The sequence below is a fragment of the Lissotriton vulgaris genome, chromosome 9 (genome assembly GCF_964263255.1).
Source record: "Lissotriton vulgaris chromosome 9, aLisVul1.2, whole genome shotgun sequence".
NCBI classification, from domain to species: domain Eukaryota; kingdom Metazoa; phylum Chordata; class Amphibia; order Caudata; family Salamandridae; genus Lissotriton; species Lissotriton vulgaris.
This window is the reverse complement of record NC_141697.1, coordinates 1,178,186,469-1,178,209,829: the sequence shown is the minus strand read 5'-3', so window position 1 is coordinate 1,178,209,829 and position 23,361 is coordinate 1,178,186,469. Positions and strand designations below refer to the sequence as shown.

General features: G+C 43.2%; 1 protein-coding gene and 1 pseudogene across 1 annotated transcript in view; both read left to right on the top strand.

Moving 5' to 3' along the window:
• Positions 1-23,361, top strand: part of LOC147692973 (protein SSUH2 homolog) — a 233,669-nt gene that overhangs the window by 140,738 nt on the left and 69,570 nt on the right. The window contains exons 9-10 of the mRNA XM_086939221.1: positions 338-417; positions 15,301-15,393. Of these exons, the coding sequence (XP_086795347.1) occupies positions 338-417; positions 15,301-15,393 (173 nt within the window). The remainder of the gene's footprint in view (positions 1-337; positions 418-15,300; positions 15,394-23,361) is intronic.
• Positions 17,293-19,243, top strand: LOC147692974 (SRR1-like protein; annotated as a pseudogene).

Below are 23,361 nucleotides of genomic sequence, written 5' to 3'. Positions count from 1 at the left end.
TGAAACTTAAGTCCTATTGCTCAGTGACCCTGTATGTTCTCATCTTCTATCGCTATCAGTGTAACTTTGCAATGTAAACCTATCTTGGATTCACATGCTTTGTATCATTCTGCCATCTATTTGTTGGGCACGGAAATGTATTTTGTAAATTAAACTTATGTTCTCTGACCGAAACCGGATTAAAAAGGTATTCATTCCCTTTCATCATTTTATTTGACATTAAGCACAGGAGAAAATGTGAACCAGGGATTTATTCTCTTCACTTAAATGGGCAGCAAAGTAATTAATCTAGTACCATGATAAAAGCTGAATGTCCTTACTTTTTGTGCAATTGCAGCTGCCGTGCACTGTCTGCAGGGGATCCGGGAAGAATGTGGATGATCGGTGCTCGCACTGCAATGGCATTGGCAACCAGAGGTGAGTAGCGGGCAAATCCAGTCTCAGAAAGTATGGATAGTTATAACGTGGAAACATAGCTACAAAGCAAAGTGGAACCACCGTGCTGAAGGAGGGATGAGTTACAAATAAGCTGAAGGTACCTGAAAAGTATAGCATTTATAGCAGTGAAGAAAAAAAAGTATGGCTAACTGATGGGAGCCTTTCTACAAAGGCAGTTTGATTTCCTAAGCGGTTAAATCTTCTATCTTGTTGCTGCATCTGTGAGCCAAGAGGGTGCTACAGGCAGTGAGGGTCTGAACATTGACCTCCTACAGTCCAGTGTCTGTTGCTGAATGGTTACCCTTTTGCAGCGTGAATCTTTCTGGATTCACTATGCTGTGCATATTCCGCAATCTGGTGGTTGGGTCCGGAATCGTAGTCTTTTTTTTTTTTTTTTTTTTTTTAATTGTAGCCCAGGTGGGCGTCAACGTCCCACCATTTGGTGTACCTTCGGTGACGTGGCATGCTTCCGGCGGAAGCTCCCACCCTTGGGCGCCATCTTCAGGTTCTTTTTTCCTCCGTTGGGTCTGGATCGTCGCATGAAGCTCCAGAAGTTTTGGAGGAGAAAATACAGCAACTTTTCGATAGAAAAGACCTGAGAAGATTGGGAGAAGAAGACCATCAGAGAGGAGACGACATAGAAAGGTAAGAACCTTGAGATCTTCGACGTCCTTCGGAGAATGCGCACACAGGGGGCCTCCTGAGTGCAGGGATGTACAAGGCACCCTTTAAATTCTGCAGAAACTGCCACCACAAGTTCGCGCAGAAGGACCAGCACCCGGTCTGCAACCTCTGCCTGCCAATCGACCACAAGAGCAAAGACTGCAACGCCTGCTCCGTCTTCAAGCCGAAGACACTCTGGGTTCGAGAGAAGCAGAGGATAGCTCACTACACGATGCAGGGCAAAGGCCAGGCCCGACGCTTTACGAACTGGGCCTCTCCACCGACGACTAGGACAACATCGCCAGGGTCCAGATGACTTCACGGTCTCAGAGACCGATAGGGAAACGTCTGACAAGGTAGGAGAGTCTTCGACCCCGAAAACCTCGACAGGGCCTCGAAAGCCTGAGGCAGACTCTCGAAAATCAGAGTCCAGAGCCCCGAAGGGAGCACCGGCGCCGAAAACTTCGACGACAGAAGCTGCATCTTCCGATAAAGAGCCCAGCGGATCCTCCGAGAAGGACTCCCGGGCGCCGAAGACCGGCGAAAAGCCAAGGTCGTCGAAGCGAGCCCCCGAAAAAGGGTCTTCGACTTCGAAGGAAAAGGAGCCAAAAAAAGCTTCGACGTCTATGACGCCGAGAGCAGCCGAAACGCTCGACGACTAGCAGGCCGCACAGTTGGAGAGGAAGAAAGCAAGGCTCTTGGCCGAGATGGAGAACATCCTTCAGAGGAAGAAGGACTTCGAGGAAAAGATGAAAAGTTAGAGGATCCCCTCGAAGCCAGCGACGGCCGTCGCTGAGGTGCAGGAGCACGAGGAGTTCGACGTCGAAGAGCCGCCGAAAACTCTGGAGCCCTCAGAACACGAAGAAGAAGAGGACCTCTATTACACAGAGGGGGAATATGGGGAGCAACAGTCAAGCGACGGCTCAGGATCCTCAACGGCCCAAGACCAGGAATGGCAGGACATCGAGGCCGAAAACCCGGAGGAGGCTGTGGAGACACACCCCTCGAGGACTTCGCCGCTGGGTGACATTGGGGCATACAATGAGGTCGTCAGGAAGGCAGCAGCAGCCTATGAGGTTAAGCTGGAAGAGGAGAAGCCTAAAGCAGACTTCCTGCTGGAAACATTGCTCCCCACACAGACAAGAAGCCAGTTCTTGCCCATGCTGAAAAATATCACAGACCAGGAGAAGGAAGCCTTCAAAGACCCGGCTACATGCAGATCAGTCATGCCGAGGACGGAGAAGAAATACAAATTCTCCTCCCAGGACCCTGCTTGCATCAAGGGGTCCGTTACAGCAAGTTCAATCATCGCTGCGACTGCCAAAAGAAGGGCCAACGTCCCAACATCTGTGCCACCACCTGACCAGGAAAGCAGGAGGATGGACCTGACGGGCAGAAAAATTGAGAGGAATGCCGCAATGCACTGGCGCATGGCTAACTCCAATGCCCTCCTGAACAGGCATCAATACAAGCATTGGGATGAGATCGGCCAATTGCTCAAGCACCTCCCGGAGCAATACCGTGAGAGGGCATCACACCTTGTGGAAGAGGGGAAAAACATTGCTAACTCGTGCCTGAAGACAGCCTTGGATGGGGCTGAAACATCCAGCAGACTGATGGCTATAGGCATCACAGAGAGAAGGCAAGCCTGGCTCAGGATCTCAGGCTTCAAAACTGAGGTTTAGAACAACATCATGAACACACCTTTCAATGGAGAAACACTGTTCGGAGCCCCAGTTGATGAGAAACTCACCCACCTGAAGAAAGACAACGAGACGGCAAGGTCCATGGGGGCCCTGCAATTCAGGGGGATGAGAAGAGGCACTCCTACACGGAGGCCGAATGGAAGGTGTGGAAACCAGCAAGGACAATCGCACCAGGCGTTCCACTAGGGTCAACAGAGTGACAACCAAGGTCACCAGGGTCAGCAGAAGCAAAACTGGAACTATCAGAACAGGTGCCAGTCCTTTCGAGGGAGAGGAAACGGACGGGGCCAGAGAAGGAGAGGCGGTGAACAACCTCCCTCTAAGTGACTTCACACAGAAAAGGGTGCTCACCTACTCAAACCCTCCGAGGGAAGAGCACGGAAAAGCAAAGAGGAGAGGGCTACACGGACAAGACACAAAAGAACATGTAACACCAGTAGGAGGCAGGCTGAGATTTTTCCTCCGAGAGTGGAGGAAAATATCCACAGACAAGTGGATACTCAACATCATACAGTTCGGATACTGCATAGAGTTGGAAAAGAGACCACAAACAGAAAGCCAAAGAAAAGAGAGCACTCTGGAAGGGAGCTGCAATTGCTCCAAGAGGAAGCTCAAGAACTCCTCCTCAAAGAGGCCATCGAACCGGTCGCATTCAAAGAACGGAACAGGGGAGTGTACTCAAACTACTTCCTGGTGCCAAAAGTGGACGAAAGCCTAAGACCCATCCTGGATCTACGGTTCCTAAACAAATATGTAAAGACTCAAAAATTCAAGATAACGTCCCTACAAGAGGTCATCCCACAGATAAAGGTTGGGGACTTCTTGTCCACCATAGACCTCAAAGATGCGTACCTGCACATCCCCATGAACAGGCAGCACAAGCACATGCTAAGATTCACAGTAAACTTGGATCACTACCAGTTCACAACCCTGGAATTCGGTCTAAAGTCCGCACCAAGGGTATTCACCAAATGCCTCTCAGCAGTGGCCGCACATCTGCGAAGAGAGGGGATACACGTGTACCCCTACCTCGACGACTGGCTCGTAAAAAGCAAGCTCTTACAGCACATGCAAAGATCATGCAGAACAAGTCACAAGAACGCTAGCAAGCCTGGGATTCTCCATACACTGGGGAAAATGCTCGATGGAACTGGAGCAAGTGAAGATTTTCCTGGGAGCTCAGATCAACACCGTCCAATGCAGGGTGTTACCCAGCGAGAAGAGGACACTCAGCCTACTGAGGGAGAAATGTCACTACCAGAAGGGGTGAGCTCTGACAGTGAGGACAGTGAGCAAGATCTTGGGAATGATGGCGTCATGCATACACCTGGTCCCCAATGTACACCTGCAGATGAGACCACTCCAAGAGTGGCTGCAACAGCAATGGTCACAAGCTACAGGAAGTTGGGAGGATCTAGTGGTTGTAACGCACAAGGTGCAGGAAGAAATGAAGTGGTGGACCAAAGAGAGGATAACAATAGGGAAGCCTCTAACGCCACCGGACCCAACAGTGACCATCACCACAGACGCATCCCAGAAGGGATGGGGCGCACACATGAACAAGCTCAGAGTGAGGGGTCTATGGAGCCCAGGGGATGCGGTCAAACACATCAATTACCTGGAGCTGAAAACAGTGTTGCTTGCCCTCAAGGCTTTTCAGAAACAACTGTACAACCAGAAGGTGCTGATACAGACAGACAACACCACAACAATGTTTTACATCAACAAGCTGGGGGGAACACAATCATTCCCTCTGTCAAGCTTGGCACAGGAGGTTTGGAGATGGGCAATACCACTCAAAATAGACCTACTAGCCATACACCTGCCAGGGAAGGACAATGTAGAAGCAGATTGGCTCAGCAGGCAAACTTCAGCATCCCACGAGTGGGAACTCAACATACAGGAAACGGAGACTATTCAGGAGGTGGGGCATTCGACAATAGGCCTGTTTGCAACACGTCAGAATGCAAAATGCCAGTACTTTGCATCCAGACAACCAGAGGCACTGTCCCATGGGAATGCCCTATGGATAAGCTGGTCAAAAACATTTGCCTACGCTTTTCCCCCGATACCACGGATTCCCAGGGTTCTCAACAAATGCATGACGAGCAACATGACGCTCATCCTGGTGGCACCACAATGGGCCAGGCAGACCTGGTACTCGCAGATAATGGAGATGGCACAGGTTCCAGCCCACAAGTTCCCAAAAAGAAAAGACCTACTCTCCATGGAAAAGGGAGAGGTTCTACACCAAGAGCCGGAGGGCCTCAGCCTATCAGCTTGGCTCCTGAGGACTTGGAGTTCGCACATCTGAAACTACCAGAGAGCTCCCTATGGGTGCTGCGAGAGGCTAGGCGGCCCAGCACACGCAGGTGCTATGGGGAAAAATGGAAAAGATTCACTCAATGGTGGTGCAAGAAAAAACTCAAGAGAAAGCTGACCAAGGAATCCAAGGTGCTAAGATACCTCACGCATCTAATAAGAGCCAAGCTAAGCTCCTCCTTGCTGAGGGTACACCTGGCAGCGATTGTGGCATACACAAGAGGAGAAACAGGGAGAAGCTTCTTTACATCTCAAGTAGTAAAAAGATTCCTGGAAGGGGCTAAGCGAATAGCGCCACCAAAAAGGATGCCGCCGCCGGCTTGGAACCTGAATGTGGTACTGACTGAGCTCATGAAAGCACCTTTCGAACCCCTACACAAGGCATCACTGCAAATGCTGACAATGAAAACGGCCTTTCTGGTAGCAATCACCTCCCTACGCAGGTTGAGCGAACTATAGGCACTAACACTGCAGGAACCCTACATCCAGATACACAGTGACAGGGTCGTGATGAAAACAGACCCGCACTTCATGCCAAAGGTGGTGTCAAGGTTCCACATGAATCAGAGTATTCAGATTCCTAGCTTCTTCCAGAACCCCACGACAAGCGCTGAGAGGGCGCTCCACACTCTAGACGCAAGAAGGGCAGTGATGCATTAAATTGAAAGGACGAAGGAACACAGGAAGACAAAACAGTTATTCGTATCCTTCGCAAACAGTTACATGGGTAAACCAGTGACTAAGAACATCATAGCTCGCTGGGTCGCACAAACGATACAATTCTGCCACAAGCAAGCTGGGCAGAAGCTAACAGGAGGGGCACAGGCCCACTCGACCAGGAAGACGGGAGCAACAATTGCCTTTCTGGCCAACATACCAATTCAGGACATATGCCTGGCGGCAACATGGGCTTCAGTGCACACGTTCACTTAGCACTATTGCGTGCATGTACAGATGAACAAGGAAGCGCAAGTAGGGCAAAGAGTGCTTCAACATATATTCAACAACCAACGCTCATCTTCCTCCCAGCTGCCACAAAAGTAACAAAACCGCTACAAAATCTATGCACAGCATAGTGAATCCAGAAAGATTCACGGTACAAAATGAATAGTTTCTTACCTGTCGGTGTAGTTTTGCAGCTTGAAGATCTTTCTGGATTCACTAGCGAACCCACCGCTTCCGCCAGAAAGATGAGGCTGGAGAAGGTGGAAAAATATAGAAAAGAAAGCGAGTTGAAGCTTACAAGATACGTGAAAAGAATTACGTTGAAAAAAGGATTAACAAACATAGCCATGGATTCACTACAAACACAGAAAAGAAAAAAGAGACAGAAAAAAGAATCCGAAGATGGCGCCCAAGGGTGGGAGCTTCTGCCGGAAGCATGCCAACATCACCGAAGGTACACCAAATGGTGGGACATCGATGCCCACCTGGGCTATAAAAAAAAAAAGAGAGAGAGTAAAGACTATGATTCCGGACCCAACCACCAGATTGCGGAATATGCACAGCATAGTGAATCCAGAAAGATCTTCAAGCTGCAAAACTACACCGGCCGGTAAGAAACTATTCGATATGTTCTACTTCTCATCAATGGTAGCATGATGGAAGAAACATTTGAAGGCTCCTGGGAGTAAATGCTGTTTCCTAGAGAAGATGGATGACAACTTAGTACATTTAAATAGACCTTTAAAGAAAATGAGAAAACGTGTTGCTCGCTTTCCTGCCTGATACTTGGCTTAACCCTCTTAATCTATGAATTTCACTTCCATTTTACAGCCCCTAGATGCTTTTGGAGTTTTTGCAGAAGATTCATGTTCATCAAACCATGCTAGAATTCTAGGGAAGGTTGTATGTTCCCGATCATATTTTGGTCCGGTTCTCTTCAGTTCATTGGTGCTCCTTAACAAAAGGGAATTTGGAGACTATAGTAATTAGCTAATCTAACCAGTCTCACCTGTTGGATTTGCCAGTGCAGACTCGCTGTATTTGCAAGTGTTGTTTTGCCTATGCTGTTCAGCTTGGGTAAAAAGGAGCTATATTTTCTGTACATCCATGTGTTTACGTATATGCATACATGCATATATGGTATGGCATCGCAGCTGCCCCAGCATAAGAAAGTAAACATGCATGCGTAGCAATGCAAGAGTTCTTTTAGGTTTATTTACTCTTCCAAGGAAGCGGCCGCCCATCTTGGTGGGACAAATTAGAAGAATGTGTGCAAAAGTGCATGTACAAAAATATAGTGGCCCAGTAGCAAATTGCTGCTGCTTCCAAACCTTCCTACAAAGTAAAAATAATAATAAAAAAGTGTTGGAAGGGGTGGGTAATGGAAGAACAGTGGTTGGAGAGCCTTTAATCGTCCATGACGATTGACAGCCAAAAGGTAAGGCAGGGAAGCATAAGAGGAGTTTCAAATAAGAAGGGGAAGAAACTAATCCGCTGGACTTGGCGGCATCTCAAATTGAATGCTTTCAAAACAAAAATACTCACGTGTGGTGATTGGAAACATTATGACCCGTTTGCCGCCTGGCCTGATGAACAGGGAGCTAAAGTATCGAAGGAAGTAAGAAACCTCGGAATGACCATAGACACCAAGCTATTGTTGCATGCTCAAGTGGACAAACTAGCAAGATCAAGCTTTGTCACTATACAAAACGCAGCAACACATTTTCAGACATTTGGGAATTCCACACAAGGTTCAAGCTACCATCTCCCTTGTTCTGTCCAAACTCTATTGCGCCAATAGCCTCTACCACAGATCACCTTTACCAACTTTCTGCCTCGTCTCAAACTTCTTCCTACTACTCTTTCCAATGCACAACCCTATTTCTCACCCTATATCTCTATCCATATATCCTCTACATCCACTCTGTCATTTATACCAAACCCCATAACACTACTAGGATCCCCAAAATAACCATTCCTAGACTCTTCCATACTTTACCCCTCCTTGCATCATTTGACACCTCTTTTACTGTACTGATTCCCCACAACAAGCCTTTCTAAACTCTTCCCTCTGATTCTTCCCTCCACATCCCTTTTTACTCATCACAAAGCATCTTCATACTGCTATGACCTCCAAAAAAAGTCTAAATCCTTCACTCTTCTATCCCTCCACTATCCTTTTCAATCAAAATAACAGACTAACATGTTCACTTCTCAAATGTTTTATTTCACTATACCAATTCACCACTAATCCTTGGGTCAAGAGTAGCGTGCTACTCACCAAAAAAGCGCTTCAACACCTCATCAGAGGTAGCAAGCATTATATAAATACAAACCTTATTCCCTCCTCTATGCCTCCACTACCCTTCTCTATTTATTTATTTATTTATTTATTTATTTATTTATTTAAGGTTTTATATAGCGCGAACAAGATCCTTGCAGATATCAGAGCGCTTTACAAAAACAGGAGGTAGGGTAGAAAAATCTTGGAAACAATATAATATTAGGTAATGAGTGGGTTGCAGGGTAGGGTAGCAATCCCATAAAAGTATACACACTAATAACAATGGGGGAACAATAAAATAGGAGCCATGCCATGTCTTTGCTCCAGTATCGATCGAATAAGCTTATATCCCCCTAGAGGGTGAGTAACACACTGTTAACAACAGTATAGTAGTCAGAAATAAGTGGATTGCAAGTTAGTAGAATAATCAGATCATAGTATAAACCCTGATAAACAACTGGAAACCAATAATATAGAATCCGTACAATGACTTTGATCCAGTAGCATTCAAAAAAGAGTATAACACAGAGAAACACACAGGTAGCCGATGATATCGGGTAATGTCAATGTTCCAGTAACATAGTGTTCAGGTGAACTTAGCCATAAGGATGGCTTTTACCTCTTTCTTGAAGAGAACAGTGGAGGAGATAAGCCTAGTTTCTGGCGGGAGTGCATTCCATATCCTAGGTGCCATTCCTGAGAAGGAGCGTTTGTATGTTTTTTCCTTCCGGAATCTCCGCGGTTTCAGGAGGAGGTTTTCTGTGCTGCTGTTGGATCTTGAGCCTCCTGATACAGTCAGCTTGCGGGTGCGGTAGTTGGGTGACTTGTGGTGTACGGCAGAGTGTGTCATACAGGCAATTTTCAGCTGAACTCTGGCTTCAAAAGGCAGCCAGTTCAGGGCTTTTAAGTCAGGTGATATATGCGAGTGTTTTCTTGAGCCAGTGATGAGTCTCGCGGCTGCGTTCAGAGAGGCTCTTAGTGGTGCCGTTGTTGTTAGGTGGAGCCCGCTGAGAGCCACAATTCCATAGTCTATGCGAGGAATGAATAGAGCTTGTACAGCAGTTTGGAAGTCCTTGGGTGGAAGGAAGGGTTTGAGTTTTCTCAGAGTGTTGATTTGGAAGTTGGCTCCTTTAGTTGCTTTGCTAATATGCTGCTGCATGTTGAGATTGGAGTCAAGTGTGATGCCAAGGGATTTCGCAGAGTCCACGATGGTGGGTTGAACATTGAGTGCGGTTAGATGAGTGAGCCAGGTTTGGGTGATGGCTCTTTTCGCAGGAGGTGAGATCAGAAGGAATTCAGTTTTCAGAGCATTAAGTTTGAGGTGATTATCGGCCAGCCATGCTTGGGTGTTTCTTAGTGTGGCGTTCAAAAGCTGGATGTCTTCCGGGGATTGTAGCTTGAGGTAGAGTTGCGTGTCATCGGCGTACATATGGAAGTGTACATTTGATGCTTGAAGCAGTGTAGTGAGTGGTTCCATGACGAGGTTGAACAATGTGGGGGATAGGGAGGAACCTTGAGGGACGCCAAGTGTTACGGGCACCGGTGAGGACGAATGTCTGACATAATATCGACAGACAGAATATCTACATGCAAAAATATCGGAGCAAAAATATCGACAGCAAAAATATCGGAATCCTATCTTCATTAAGGTAAGCACAAAAATATCGAAAAAATATCGTAGTACAAAAATATCGGAATCAAAAATATCGTTTTTTTAAATGTATTAATAATAATGTTAAAATAATATTTAAATACATATAATTTTACAACTATTAAATAAAAATATTAAAACAAAATTAATACATATACATTTAAAATAAATTTAAAGTAATTTTATTTTTTTTAATCTAATTTATTTGATTTAATGTAATATTTTTTTTGTTTTTACCCTGTACGCCTGTACCCCAAAAACCCAAAACTGACCCTGAACCCTAAAAATATCCCTGTACCCCAAAAACCCAAAACTGACCCTGAACCCTAAAAATACCCCTTTACCCAAAAACTGAAAACTGACCCTGAACTCTAAAAATACCCCTTTACCCAAAAACTGAAAACTGACCCTAAACCCTAAAAATACCCCTTTACCTGAAAACTGACCCTGAACCCTAAAAATACCCCTTTACCCAAAAACTGAAAACTGACCCTGAACCCTAAAAATACCCCTTTACCCATGAACTTAAAACTGACCCTGAACCCTAAAAATACCCCTGTACCCAAAATTAATTAATATTATTTAATTACCAATTAATTAATAATTAACAATAACAATAAAGTAAATATATTAGCACATTTGCTGTAATTAATTTAATTTAATAATTATTTTGCCCAATTAATTGATTAAGAATAACAATAAATTATATATAAAAAATTACTATAATTAATGTAATTAAATAATTAATATTAATTAATTACCAACTAATTAATAATTATAAATATGTAACCAATTATAATAATTAATTAACTAATTAATAGAAATTAATTACCAATTAATTATTAATTAAAATATGTACAAACATATATCAATTAATTAATTATTATTAAATTACTTCCCACCCTATTCGCCTATAAACCCATAACCCGCTACAGAACATATTTATCAATAAATCAATTAATTAAACATAATTAAATATTCATTTTCAATTAATTAATAATTCCTACTAATTAATAATTAATTTAACATAATTAAATTACTTCCCACCCTATTCCCCTATAAACCCACAACCCGCTACAGTAGTAAAAGACAATATTTAATTAAGTTACATTAAAAATAAATAATAAAACATAATAAATACAATATAATATACACTTAATTTATTTAAAAATTGATATTAGTAACATCAAAGTTATTAATTTCGATATTATTGACATCGATATTTACAACTTCGATATTACTGATATCATACCAATATCGATATTTAGACTGTCAATATTACTTACCTTCGATATTTTTGTATATCGATATTTAAACTTCGATATTTTTGTATATCGATATTTAAAAATCGATATTTTGTCTGTGTACCGGTGAGGACAGTGCGTTGTTGATCTTGAACTTCTGAGACCGGTTGTGTAGAAAGGACGTGAACCATTTGAGAACGGTCCCGGATATGCCCATTCTGGTTTTTAACAGCTCCAGTAGATTCTCGTGTTTGACCGTATCGAATGCGGAGGAGAGATCAAGAAGGATGAGGAGGCAGGACTCATTGTGATCCAGGATTTGCAGGGCGTCATCAATTATGTGTGTCATAGCCGTTTCCGTGCTATGTTTTGCTCTGAATCCTGATTGGTGAAGGTTGAGGAGGTCAAACTGATCAATGTGTTTTGTCAATTGGAGTTGAACGCATTTTTCTAGCAATTTGGCCAAAGTGGGGATATTGGTGATAGGGCGGTAATTGTTTAGGTCAGCTGTGGGTTTCTTGAGTATAGGCGTGACTTGCCCTATCTTGAGGGAGTCTGGGATGAGTCTTTGTTGAAGGGAACCGTTGATGATTTTAGTCCAGAGTGGGAGGAGCAGGGGGGTGAGGGCTTTAACAGCATTGGCAGGTAGGGGGTCTGTGAGGTGATTAGCGGGTTTCAAGGTGCCAAGCAGTTTGTGAATTGATTCTTCCGAATAGGTGTCGAAGGACGTCCATGAAGCGTTGTTTTTAGGTTGAGTGTTAGTTATGCAGTTGGAGCAGGCGTATAGCCTTGCATCCTTGAGGAGGTCACTTCTTATATTGTCGGTCTTTTGCTTGAAGAAGGCAGAAAAGTCCTCACAACTTGGGATATCATTTGTTGAGATGTTAGGTTGTAGAGGTTGAGACTTGGTTTGGATTTTGACTAACTCGAACAGTTTTCTTGGTCGGTGTTTTGCTTGGTCAAGCTGTTGGCTAAAGACTGATTTCGAGCGTTTTATTTTTCTGAAATAGGCGCTTCTCTTGTTCTTAAGCGTTTTAAGGTGCAGTGCAGAGGGGTCAGATCTCCATTTGCGCTCTGCCATGCGCATAGCACGTCTGTCTTCATTGAGTCTACCATCATACCATGGGTTCGAGTTTTTGGTGGAGACTCTTTTCAGTTGCAGGGGGGCGGCTTCATTGATTATTGAAGTCATAGTGTCTAGGTAGAGGTCGGTCAGAGAATGAACATCAGAGATGCCCGTCGGGGGAAGCAGGAGACTGCCTGTGTGGGCAGGCAAGGAGTTTGGGTTAAGCTTCTTAATGTCCCTCTTCCAGATCTTTGTTTTGGTATGTTGAGCCGGGTTCAGTTTGACCTTTTCGTTAATGAAGAAGGTGATAATGTGATGGTCTGACCAGTCACAAGGTTGGATTGCCTCCAGCTGGGTAGAGTCTTCTTTGGCGATGATAAGGTCGAGGATAGCGCCTTTTTCATGAGTCGGACGGTTGCAGATTTGGGTCAGGTCAAGCGCGTTGAGGAAAGTTTTAAGGCTATTGACCACAGCGTCTTTCTGGTCGTTCCAGTGGAGGTTGAAGTCTCCCAAGTAGATTTGAGTGATCTGACGACCGGCGTTGGTGGTTATCGTGTCCATGAGTTGTTGGGAGAAGGTGAGGTTGTCCCCAGGTGGGTGGTAGATGACATGAAGGGAGCATACAGGTTTGCCCTCTCTAGTAATATCGTAGTAATAAGCATACCCACCACTCTAATTAATTTCATATTTCACTATACTCATTTTAGACACTAATCCTTTGTGTTCCGCAGTAGTGTGCCACTCTCCAATAAAGCGCTCTAAAACCCCATCGGGGGTAACAAGCTCTATATAAATGCAAACCTTTTTCCCTTTTCTACCCCTCACCAACACTTCTCAATCCAAATAACTGACTAACATAGCCACCACTCAAATTACTTTCATATTTCACTATACTAATTCCACACTAATCCTTATGGGCTCCAGTGTAGCGTGCCACTTTCCCAAAAAGCTCTTCAAGACCCCATCAGGGGTAGCAACCACTATATAAATGCAAACCTCTCAAATAACGGACTGATATCCATCCCTCAAATTACTTTCATTTTTCACTATACTAATTCACCACTAATCTTTTATGGGCTTCTGGAGTAGCATGCTACTCGCCCCCCCCAAAAAAAGTGCTTCAACACCCCATCAGGGATAACGAGCTATATGAATACAAACCTTTTTTACCTCTTCTATCCTTCTGAATCCAAATAATTGACTAACCTATCCACCACTTAAATCACTTTCATATTTCACTATACTAATTCAACACTAATCCTTTATGGGTTCCGGAGTAGCGTGCTACTTACCGAAAAGGCACTGAGACACCTCGTCATGGGTAGTAAGCGCTATATAAATGCAATTAAATTACAATTACAATAGAGAAGGTGTAGTCGCGCTGATGTTAGACAGCCCATCGCTACTACCTGACACTCCCTGTAACGTCCCTAAATACAATCTTTAGGTGGCATCCCTGATGCCAGGACCTCAGATTCAATTGGCACAAAGAAGTGGACTGAAGTTTGCTGACCCGAGAACAAAGGAGCAACGGCTGACTTTGTGCCAACCCTTCCGGCCTACCTGCTGCACCTGGCTCTCGTGAATAAACTGACTCCTCATGCTGCTCTGCAGACTACAAGAAACCCATTGGGCTGACAGTGCTTCGAAAATCGCCAGAGAACTCCCTTGGAATAGAGGAGCTACTTCCCTGCAGCCGCAGACAACAAATAAGCAAGGTCCGGTTCACTGTCCTGCTGCCTACTGGGACTGCTGATGCTGCTGCTGACCAGGAAGAGGTCATGTGCTCTTACAGGTCAGAGTTGTCCTCCCTCTATGTTGGGGATGGCAGGACAGTCCGGAGTTGCACAGTACCAATACCGAGGGTCCCCAACCCCTTGCAGCAGCCAAGGCTTGTTGTGCCCCGCCCAGACACTAATGCTGAGAAAAACTGACTTGCATGTTGAGGGACTTCAGGGACAGTGAGACTCACAGCTTGAGGGGTCCAGCTGTCCTGTTTGCCCCTCTTCAGCAGGTTCAAGACCAAGAGGGCACCTCTGCCACCTGAAACCTCAAAGTGGCTCTGCACATTCACCTACCACAACCTAGGTCCGAGGGAGGTGATGGTGCCAACAGGGTCCTGAGACACTCCAAGGCTGAGCCCACCCTTGGGTTTGCCAAGACTTGGCACCCAGTCTTCGCCTGCTGCCTCTTTTCGCAGGCCCCCTCACTCGCTTGTGTCTCCTGCAGCACGTACCGACGCCTAAAGACACCACTGCATCTGAGCCCTACTGCCCGAGGAGAAGTGGACCGATGGTGTCCCTATGTACCCAAGCATCTCAAGGGCGAAAATCCCCTGTGGGTTCAACCGGACTGGAAGTTTGCAGCCTCTTTCTAACCGGGCCGTTCCCCCATTGAAATGTTCGGAGCACCTGCCTCCGAAACACAGTTCAGTACTCAGTCACCCCAGAGTGACCTGTAAGTCGCTGTTAAGTGCCTGAATGCAGCATGTCCCCCATCCTCCCAGATAACATTAAAGCTCCAGAAATTGCAGTGTCAACTTTTGAAGCGTATACAAATTCATAAATACTAAAAGTATTTTCCTGATTCCGATCTTGATATCAAAATTCATGTAAAAAAAGTTTTCTTTTGATAAATGGGTGTCCGATTTCTTTATTAAGTAAGGCATGTACTCCCTTTGTGTGTGCAATAGTGTGTATAATACATGCTTAGCAGTATCCTGTAATAAGCCTAACTGCTCGCCCACACTGCCACAAAAGAGCATTTTGGTTATCATCACCCTTTACACAGAGTACCTCATTTTACACAGAGTACCTCTTTTTGGTCCACTATATAAGGAGACAGCTTCCTAAAGGCGGTGCTTTGCATGGTTTGAAGATTGTGGCTCCAAGGCATCAATAATATTTACTCCATGGTTCAATCTTACAGCCTTGTTTGCAGTATAACTTTTATAATGTATTTTTTTATTTATTAATTTGCAGCTGCTCCAATTGTAGTGGCCAGGGTCGTGTAAACTGTGAAGTCTGTCACGGAAAGAAGAATTTGCTCTGCTACATTGAGCTGAAGGTGACCTGGTAAGTATGAGACCATGATGTTTTAATTGTACTTGGGCAATCAGCCAGTGAATGTATAGATAATGGTTTTGTGTAAAGGCAAGTGCAGTATTAGTAAGAACAAAGGGAAAATTTGCAAAACTGTGTTTCCCATGTGTTGGCAGGGTGAATAACCAGTGTATGAATGGAGTGGTGAAAATCAGATATACCTGGTGAAAATAGGGTAGATCTAACTTTGAAATAGAAATATCTAAGTTAAGAGCTTTTCTGTCTTCCTGCTGCAAGCATGCTGTAGTAATACGTCTGCATAATTACTTAAGAGGTCTTGTTTTTTGGGAAGAATGCCAATAATTCTGTGAAACAAAGTCAAAGGCCATTTGATAAAGAGCACTGGTATTCTGAAGCCTCAGTCCAAGCACCTACTGCGATAGAGAATTCTGACTGATTACTACTATTTCCTGTTACTATCTCTGTATACAGTGGTAATCTAATATTTTGCAAAATAAAATCTCTTCTAGTTTCATACTATTTGCACAATTCTGACACCGAGTGTTTGGATCTGGAAGGGTTTGTTTTCCTAAAACTTTTCTGAACTGTTGGTGGGAGTCAATGTAGGCGGAGCCCCTGTGTAACAGTGACATTAATCCCACTAAACCCATGTGCGTGCCCACCATCTTATATTTTATTCCAGCCTTTGGGGGTACAGGTCCATCATGAGAGCGCACAATATTTTTCTGTCAAAGGTTATCAAAGTCCTTGAACAACTTAAAGCATTCGAGAGAATAATAGAGATCCGGACTCTAAGCTGGAGAGAGCTTTTTAGGTTTTGTTGGTTTGGCTAGTCAGAGAATGGTATCTAGTCGAGGTGGGATCTCTAGGGTTCTTTTCTATCCTTTTAGATTACGAGCACGCTCCTCAAATTTTCCCCAAACTGCCATTGAAAAGTTGACTTTGAGTAATGTAACCCAGTCTGTATATTCTTCCTCGCAAGAGACCCGAAGTCAGAGGAATTATCCCATGTTCCTATTTTGAACGAAAACTCTGGTACAAAGGGACCAAATCCACATAGTAAATTGTGCAGCTACAAACCTAATGGGCCTATCTAAGTCGCAAAAAGAGAGAAGGCGTGCTCTGTTGATGGATGGAATGGGTTTCTCCCATGAAGTGTTGAAGGAGGAATCTCAAGGGGAACACTGAGACGTCACCCTCGATACCTCATAAAAGGTTGATGAGCACTGCAGACAAGACCCTAAACCCACAGTGCCACACACCCAAGCTCAAATCTTCAAGCAAGAGTATAGACACTTGAAAGGCCAAACCTCCCACACCAAGAAAACACGGAGCCAAAGAAACTTCACCTCCTACCGGGAAAGATCAACTCACCAGTAAGGATACTTCCACAAAATTGCAGAGAGCTTAATCGAAGGGGGAAAAACATCTTCAGCTCCTACCTTAAGTCAGCACTTGACGCTGCAGACACAGCGAGCTGGCAATGGACACGCGCCTAAGGAGTCCTGAGTGGTTACACATCTCTGGTTTTAAGCCTAAGGTGTAGTCAAATATTCTCCACATGCCTAAAATGGGTAGCTATACTCTTTTGGGTGAGAAGTACACACTAAAATACAAATAACTTGGATCTGATTCTTTATCTACATAGCTTGAACTAGTCAAATCAGGATAGACACATTCTGCTCGAGAAGGAACTATAACCATCCCTTTATGCTTCCCTACTGTGTTCCTTTAAGGTCCATTTTTGTTATTTTGCTTTTGATCTATCCCACTTAATCCATCACTAATTACTTAGTGTGTATATTTCCTTAGAAATAAAAATGAATTCTAACATTCTATTTACTCTTAATGAATACACGTCCTTCCACCAGCGAATCTATCTATGCTGATTTTCTAAATGATCATTATAAGATGGCGGCTTCCTTTTATCAGAGCAATGCTGTTATTAATGCTGACAAAGCTCTTATTGTACCCTCGGGTATAATGCTAAACGCTGATGTAATCAAACCGAATTTCTGCTAGCTAACATCCACACATTAGAATTCCTTTTAGAATGAATTGAGGATACAATCTTTGCCTAATACCTGCAGTGTTTTATATAAAAAGGTACTCTTTGCCGTAAATTCACCTCTCAAAGATAGCAGCTATGTTTCATACTTGGGTAAACACTCTGTGTCAAGCATGTTAGATATTAAATCATGGCGCTAGCACACCATGCGCATACATCACTTGCGGATCACATGGAGGGGGATGCTGCCGTAAAGACTACCAATAAGTCAGTTTTACAGGTCCTACGGGTCTCCTTAACTTTACTCTAACCTGCCCAAAATGATTTCATATCAAAATGCTGACTTGTCATGGGCCCTAAAGCGAGAATCAATAACATACTGTGCCCAGAACTTAGAGCAAGAACCAGCAGAGCGTCTCGCTATATTTTCCGTCGCAGTTTTTTTATATACTACACTACGTGAAATAAGGTTGGACAATCTGTGTTCACCTAACTAATACTCAGTGACACACTTTTTCCAAAGACCCCACAGTCGATTTTAAAACCGGTTGGGCACCACCACCTAGATTAAAATTAGCAGAGCACCTCATCATCGTGCCCGCTGTTGCCTGTTAGGAAAATTATGAGCTACTTGAAAAGCGAAAAGATCCCCAGTCCTGAGCTATGGGGGATAACAAATGTCCTCATGTTACTCACTTTTATTTTCTAACATGCTGCTATGTACCCCATAGCAATACTGTAAACCAGTGATGTTATTACGTATTGTTCTACCAAATTAGTGTCCATAATGTCTGGGACTTCTGGAGCAGCGACACTGAGCATTGCTGGGGGGTAGTGAAGCAATAACTCGTAGGATACTATGGAGAATTATAATAAAAAATTATATATACATAATCATCCTTGTGCCACAAGATTCATTTACCCCGAGCTGATTTTGAAAAACTTGGTTTTATTAGTATGAAAGGTATATAATATGAACATAAATATTTCTGCCTACTTACTTTTTCTTTAATATCGGTATCACAACTAGAGGTGACTTTCCTGCTACAATTATCAGACATAATAAATCTCTAATGCTTGACGTCTAATGCCAGCACCAATACTATATCACATTTTAGCAATCTACACGTGTAAGTCTTTGTAACATTCTCTAATTTTATGTTTGATTTTTACACTTCCCCATTCGCTTTTATTTCAGTCCAATCACTTCATGGACACACGTATTTTAATGCATGGCATATAATTCACTATCATTACCTATCCACTTCACATAGCACTTGATTGTGACTATGTCTTTCCATTTGTAAAAAGTATTACTGATTTCTTGTTCATAAGTGTCAAAACTTGCAGACAGTGCTCAGAAAGAAAAGCAACAAGAATAAAAGAATACTTAGAGTCCAGCCAGTGACTTGTGCAGGAAGAGCAACCACCTACAACAATGATTGGCAAAACAATGAAAATGATTGTCCGTTAATTCTACGGAAAATCCACCAAGCAAAAGAAGAACTTGGATCTTCTGAGCTGTGGCCATTATTCTAAAGTACCATCCAAGAATGCTTTAATAACGGCCTCGGGCAGGTGAAAGAAAAGAGAAGTCTGCCAGAACCTGAATTTGAAATAGTAGATGGAAGTCAGTTCTTTTAAGCAAGTGAATTGTTGTGTATGTTATCTCATTGGTCAGTTCTCTGCCTGTGTGATGTCTCGATACCAACTGGCTTTTTTTTACTACTGATTCAAGAAAAGTTAGAGATGCTGAAATGTCACGGTCACATTTATGATCCATGTTTTACGGGCTCCGAACGTGAAGTTCTCAAGATTTTGGGCTTGTCTGCTATACCGGAAAATGAGCCTTGAGGAAGCCCTGGTCTGATTGACCCTGTAGGCCGAAACTCGTGTCTGCTGTTGAATATCTTCTATTGTACCTTACTTTGTAATGAATACCGGACATTTAAATAAATGTTAAAAATCACCACCTGGAATTGTGTACCATATCTATTAATGGAAGAGCACTGAGAAATGGAGGAGTTACTTGCATACCCCAACTGTTAATTAACTGAGATATAAAGGGTTCAATACCTCGCGAAAAGCCTCCCCTAAATATAGGATTTAAGGCAATTACATTCAGAAGGAGAATCCTGGAAACGTATTTTGAAACTAAAACTTTGTCATTTACAATACCAGCAGCCTAAACTCTTGCAAATGCAAGACCTATTGCATTGCAAATGTTTGCTTATTCATATGCCTGCAGATATACCAATCCTTTATCTCAAAAAAAGCTTTATATTGAATCCGACAACATATTAATGGATTAAGATCCCAACTTCAATTAACAAAACCACTTCTATATTCATTCTAGTACTCGTCTCCTCCTAATCTAGAAATAAATTCAGTCCATTGTCTTTCCCTCAACTAGTGTTTTTGATTGGTTAAGCTTTTCTCAATGAAATTGCAAATTGATAACCTAGGAGTGCAGATAGATTTCTTACTCAATTACCTTGATTGAATTCTTCCTTTCGATTACAAAATACTCTATCTTGGAGGTGTCCATATTTTTTTATGTTGAAAGTGTCCTCTTAAAGTGCCGGCTCTCATAAACCAGAACTTACACAGGCCAATATCTTTTATAAACGATCCAAGATATGCAAATTTATAAGTGCGTTTTTAGTGATATTTCTAGGTTAATATTCAATAGAATATTAGTCAATGTCCATAATAATAGAGGTAGTGTATACCAATAGGTTAGGGCCCAGATTTATCAAAGTTTCAGGATCGCCTACCTGAACATTTTTTTACTATTTTATAAAGCGCTCAGAGGTTCCTGAGCATCCCGGTGCTAATGACGGATAGCAAGAGGATTATTAATCGAGAGCAAATAATCAGGGTTTTAATTTCTTTCTGAAGGAGGACTCTGAATCAAGCGAGCAAAGTTCAAATGGAAATTGATTGCAGGCCTTCCCACAACATAGGAGAATGAGTGTCCGCCCCTTCTAATGGAGAAGTACTTTAAGCCCTAGTTGCAGTATAAAAACAGAGCCTCCAAATCAAATTAGGGGGCTCAGTCCTGGACAAGTCATGATGAGCTATGACTAAATATTTAAACAGGATTCTCTTTTTTACTGGTAGGCAATGTGAAGAGCACAAGTGAGGTGACAAAGGTGTCTGAGACAGGCTGAGCTGGGCGGCAGCAGCATTCTGAACAACTTGAAGACTTGTGATCAGATAGCTGGGAAGACCCAGATATAAAACATTGGGATAGTCCAGCAGAAATGTAATCCGGGCATGGACCACAGTCTTCCAAGGGGACAATGGCGGAACAGATACACATTTCTTTACTTTGTAGGGGACCAAAGCATGTTTTCGTCACCAAAGATATCTGCAGTTGAAAGGATAAAATGTCAAACCTCACTCCTAGATTATTTTTTTAAACCACTGTTTATTGTGATGGCGGCGATGGGGCCTGATCTGCCCTACAATTGAGCCTCCAGTTCTCATAGAAGGACCCACATTAAAGAATCTGTCTTTTCCATATCACATAGAAGTAACCGGTATGAAACCAGTCAAAGACTGCAGTGAGACAAGCCTTCAGACGACAACAGTAGACAACACCCTCTTTTTGTGAAAGAGAAAAGAAGCTGGTGCCATGGTACACAACCTGAAAGCCAAAAGATTCTACCAAAACAGCTGAAGGGGCCATGAAGACAATAAAAACGGTATAGTTAAGGGAGGAGCCCTGAGGCACCGCAATTGAGAGAGGCTTTGATACAGACAAAAAAGGAACATCCAGACTTCTACTGACCACTATTTTCCAGAAATTATTCTTTCTGATCTAATGCTAGACTATTAATTCTAAGATGTTGAAGGCGTTGCAGAATAAGCACATGCGGCAAGGTATCAAACACAGAAGAGAGATCAAATGGAATCCATGCCACCTTACCACCCTGATTAAGAGTTAATGTAATGCCTTCAGACACTTCCAGCAGTACTGTCTCCGTGCTATGTCTAGGGTGAAAATCCAGTTGACTAGTGTGTAACAAATTATTGGCCTCCAAGTAATCTGACAACTGTCTGTCAGTTTCTCGAGGCACTTGAAAATCACCCTAAGGAGAGAAATGGTTCCAGATCTAGAAAATACAGTAAGATCTGATGGCTCCTTTTCTGTCACTGAGAAATACGCTTAGCCTTTTTCCAGCTGAAAGGCACCGTGACAGTTAGAATGGAGTTCAAAGTTCACTGTTGGATTATCCACCTCCATCGCCACTGCCAACAGCAGTTGTAGACCTGAATCACCTGGTGATCCTGACCTCATTTCCAAGGTAACAGAGTCCTTCAGAGAGATGAGATTATAAAAGTAAAGCAAGGATTGGACATGGTCAGAGCTGGAATGTGTACACTCTTCGCACTTATTCATCATGGACCTGTTGATCCAACTAGCCTTAATCTTAAGGATTTCATTCCAAAAAATGATAAAAAATCTGCTGCTGTAGACAGTCTGTGATTAAAAACCCTTTCACTATTTTAAAAACCTCCCTAGAACTATTAGAGGCTTTGGAGGTTCTTTTCTCATAAAAAAACTTTGGCTGCCATTAAAGCCACGTTCTAGCTTTTTGAAGCATCTCCATAAGCCGCTTTGTCCTCCAACCGATAATGACAAGTTTGTGGTTCCAGTTTCCGTGATCTTGGACAGGGCGCACCTTAGCGTGTCCGTACCACCCAGGTCACGCACATTGGTCCTGACGAAAACCCACAATAACAAGATGGTTGAAACATGTAGACCTTTATTTTAAAATACATAGCACACGTCGCTATTTTAAAACACTACACGTCTTGAACACCGGAGTCTACCTAATTGGACATAGCTGTCACAGTTTGCCTGTAGGGTGCCCAATCACTCAGGAATAAAGTCTTGAAGTGAGTAGCATTGGCCCCTTTTTAAATCACTTTTCACCTTTTATTATCACTGCACAGCTAAAAAAGCAAAAATTACCCGCTCAACTGTAGTCGGGTGTCGAAGCACACCCTGCTGGCACTCGGCCTGCGGGGTGGGACCCCAATGATGAAGCATGTCACCAACTGGGTTGGTGAGTGAGGGGGCTTCTAAAAGGACATGCTATGTCCTGTAAAAAGGTTGGGCACATTGTGCATTATTGACCGTTTCTTGTATCCACATCCGTCACAGAGACTATAATTTCGGTTGTCAGTGCTATGATTTGAATTCCCCGGTAAAATATCCACAAATCTATTTACTGTCTCTAGTGCTGGGATAAAAGTTTTGTGTACAGTCTACCTCCACAGTGACCCACTAGATGTACCATTCCTGTACATGGGATATTTATTTTGAGGATCACCTCTGTTCCTTCTTGTCTCTGCCATTTTGACTGACTTCTGTTTTCTGGATGGATTTTACATAATAATCTTAGCTAGGGTGTAGCTTTTATTCTTGTATCTGACCTTGTTACAAATTTGTCCTCCCCAAAACAGCACCCCTTCCTCAGGGCTTTACGTGCTGTATTTGGAGCTTCTATGAACTTTATATTTATGTAGGGATTTATCTCTTTTCAGCAGTTTGACTTTTCCATTTTATCCAGGTACCCCATGTTAGTATTGCAACTCCCTCTACTTTTTTACTGCTACTGTCTCCGTCTATTTAAAGTAAATTTGTCTTGGTACATTATAAGGTGTATTGAACCCAGAGCCTCCCCATCAGCAGCTTCAAGATGTTCTCAGCTCTCCAAAATATGCAAATACTGAAGCTTTACCTTTAGAATGATATACCCCCACCTAATGGTTTCTCCACCGAGAGTCCTTCATCAGTGAGAAACTTTACAGTGTTTCTCATTCAGATGTCCTTTATTAAATACTAGCACCCCTTCACCAAGTTGTGATATCCAATCATGCGGTCTGAAGCAGTGTTTTTTGGGCTGTGTATAGAGTGCTCAGTATCAATGTCCACATGCAAGCGACATCTGTACTAA